This window comes from Diaphorina citri, unplaced genomic scaffold, assembly GCF_000475195.1.
Source record: "Diaphorina citri unplaced genomic scaffold, Diaci psyllid genome assembly version 1.1 scaffold761, whole genome shotgun sequence".
Taxonomy (NCBI): domain Eukaryota; kingdom Metazoa; phylum Arthropoda; class Insecta; order Hemiptera; family Psyllidae; genus Diaphorina; species Diaphorina citri.
Window position 1 is genome coordinate 64323 of NW_007378194.1, and position 1962 is coordinate 66284.

At 40.8% G+C, this 1962-nt stretch overlaps 1 protein-coding gene across 1 annotated transcript; it reads left to right on the forward strand.

Annotated features, from left to right (window-relative positions):
* Positions 1-256: 256 nt before the first annotated feature.
* LOC113468528 lies at positions 257-1619 on the forward strand. The gene is made up of 3 exons (XM_026825497.1): positions 257-667; positions 1014-1125; positions 1318-1619. The coding sequence occupies exons 1-3, from the start codon at positions 257-259 to the stop codon at positions 1617-1619; spliced, it is 825 nt and encodes a 274-aa protein (XP_026681298.1).
* The last annotated feature ends 343 nt before the right edge of the window (positions 1620-1962 follow it).

The following is a 1962-nucleotide window of genomic DNA, read 5'->3' on the forward strand; positions in this document are numbered from 1 at the left end:
AGTAGTGGTAGTGCTATCATAGCTGTCTAGAATACATACAGTGCTTACATAGGTACCTATTCAATACATATAAGTTTTCTGATTTTTCTGATCACCAAATATGTAGTAAATATTTTTTACATTGAAAATTAATCCTATTGTTTCTTTTTTGTGTTGAATTTAATTATTAATTGATATTTATTAGTGTGCTAAAGCTATTATGTGTTAGAATTTTGGTTGAATTTTGAATTGACTTCTGTATGAATTTCGGTTCACCATGTCAGAGAGTGATTTCCCCCTCGTGTCTCAACCAAGCAAACGATGTAAAAGGAGTGCGAAAAAGGTTTCCGGCCCTTGGTCCGACGAAGACACCTACCAACTGATCGAAAATGTAGCGAACCACCCCTGCATTTGGAACAAACAATCCACAGAGTATCAGAACAAGACATACAGAGATGCAGCATGGATGGAAATATTTGACTGGTTTGGCGCGAACTTCGCCATTGATGATCTCAAAGCCAAATGGTCAAATCTCCGTATACAATTCAATAGCTACTCAATGAAGGCGGCAAAATCTGGCTCTACAGGGGATGATCAAGTGCATTGGCGGTTCTACAAGAAAATGTTGTTCCTGAAAGCCGCCGATTCTGATGTTTGGGAAACAGTAAATCAGGAGACAAATTTCGCGGTAAGAGAACAAGTGTTGGGTTGGATGGCAGAGATTGCCCAAAGCAATGAATGATCCCGCCTTTTGTTAAATTTTTGCTTTGTGTCTTGTGTCTTGTATGAATTTCGAACAGTAAAGGTCACAAAGGTGTAAGTATTATTATTACTATTACTATTATGTACAATGATGTCAGCAACATATTTAGCTTGAAGGGTAGCGGCGCGGGGCGGCGTCTGGTAGGTCGGTGGATTTCCTTGAAAGCGGTAGGTCGGTGTATTTCTGCCGGGGCGGATTTTATCATACACAGATCCGGTTTGTTTTCGGACCGGTCCATTTTTTATTGAAAAAATATTTTGTCTTTTTCTAGGTTAAGGAAGAGACCTCATCTCTTGACAGTCCGGAAAATTCACGATGTTCAACACCGCCACCACCTAGCAAGAAACAGAAATTGATTCCAGGGCCATCAAGCGCTCACAGTTGTTCACGCCATGTGATCAGTCTCAATTTAAATTCCCTCCAAACCTATAAAATCTGTCATATGATTATTAATTTTTACACCTCTTTGTATGACATCTCATTGCAAGGAGGTATCTAGTTGTAAAAGTAAACAATAACCTCAGAATGAAATCTACCATTGTTCGACGCTCACAGTACAAACCAATTTCATGCAGCAATCGAAAATATAGACCAGGAGCCTAAGCACGAAGAGTTCCGGTTGTTCAGAAATGCTTTAAATCCAGCAATAGACCGGGAGCCTACGCAAGAAAAATTCCGGATGTCTGGATATGCCATGAATCGAGCAATACACCAGGAGCTTACGCCTGACGAATTTCAGGTGTTTGGAAATTTCATAGCCACTGAACTGCGGAAAATACCCGATATAAACAGTGCCCGGAGAGTTCAACGCAAAATGCAGCGAATTCTACTTGACTACTTGGATGAAATTGACCAAGACAGTGCCATTTTATCGTAACATTCCTGACCCATCTAGAGTCCTCAAGTCTTCCTCAAGACGAGAACACACATGGCATCTTCTTAGGCCATATAAACAGCGCCCGGAGAGTCCAACGCAAAATGCAGCGAATTCTACTTGACTACTTGGATGAAATTGACCAAGACAGTGCCATTTTATCGTAACATTCCTGACCCATCTAGAGTCCTCAAGTCTAGAGACCCATCTAGAGCTAGAGTCAAGTATCAAGTAACTATGGGTTACACAGACAACTCCCAAGATTCCTAGAACGCTCTAATGTTAGAATTAAAGATACGGGAACACATGGCATCTTCTTAGGCCAAATAAACAGTGCCCGTAGGGT

Bases quoted from the DNA above. Each gene is read 5' to 3' on its own strand.
- LOC113468528 (XM_026825497.1), top strand. From the start codon at position 257: ATGTCAGAGAGTGATTTCCCCCTCGTGTCTCAACCAAGCAAACGATGT. The intron at 668-1,013 runs GTAAGAGAACAA...GTCTTTTTCTAG, and splicing joins ATCAGGAGACAAATTTCGCG to GTTAAGGAAGAGACCTCATC. The intron at 1,126-1,317 runs GTTCACGCCATG...AATTTCATGCAG, and splicing joins GCCATCAAGCGCTCACAGTT to CAATCGAAAATATAGACCAG.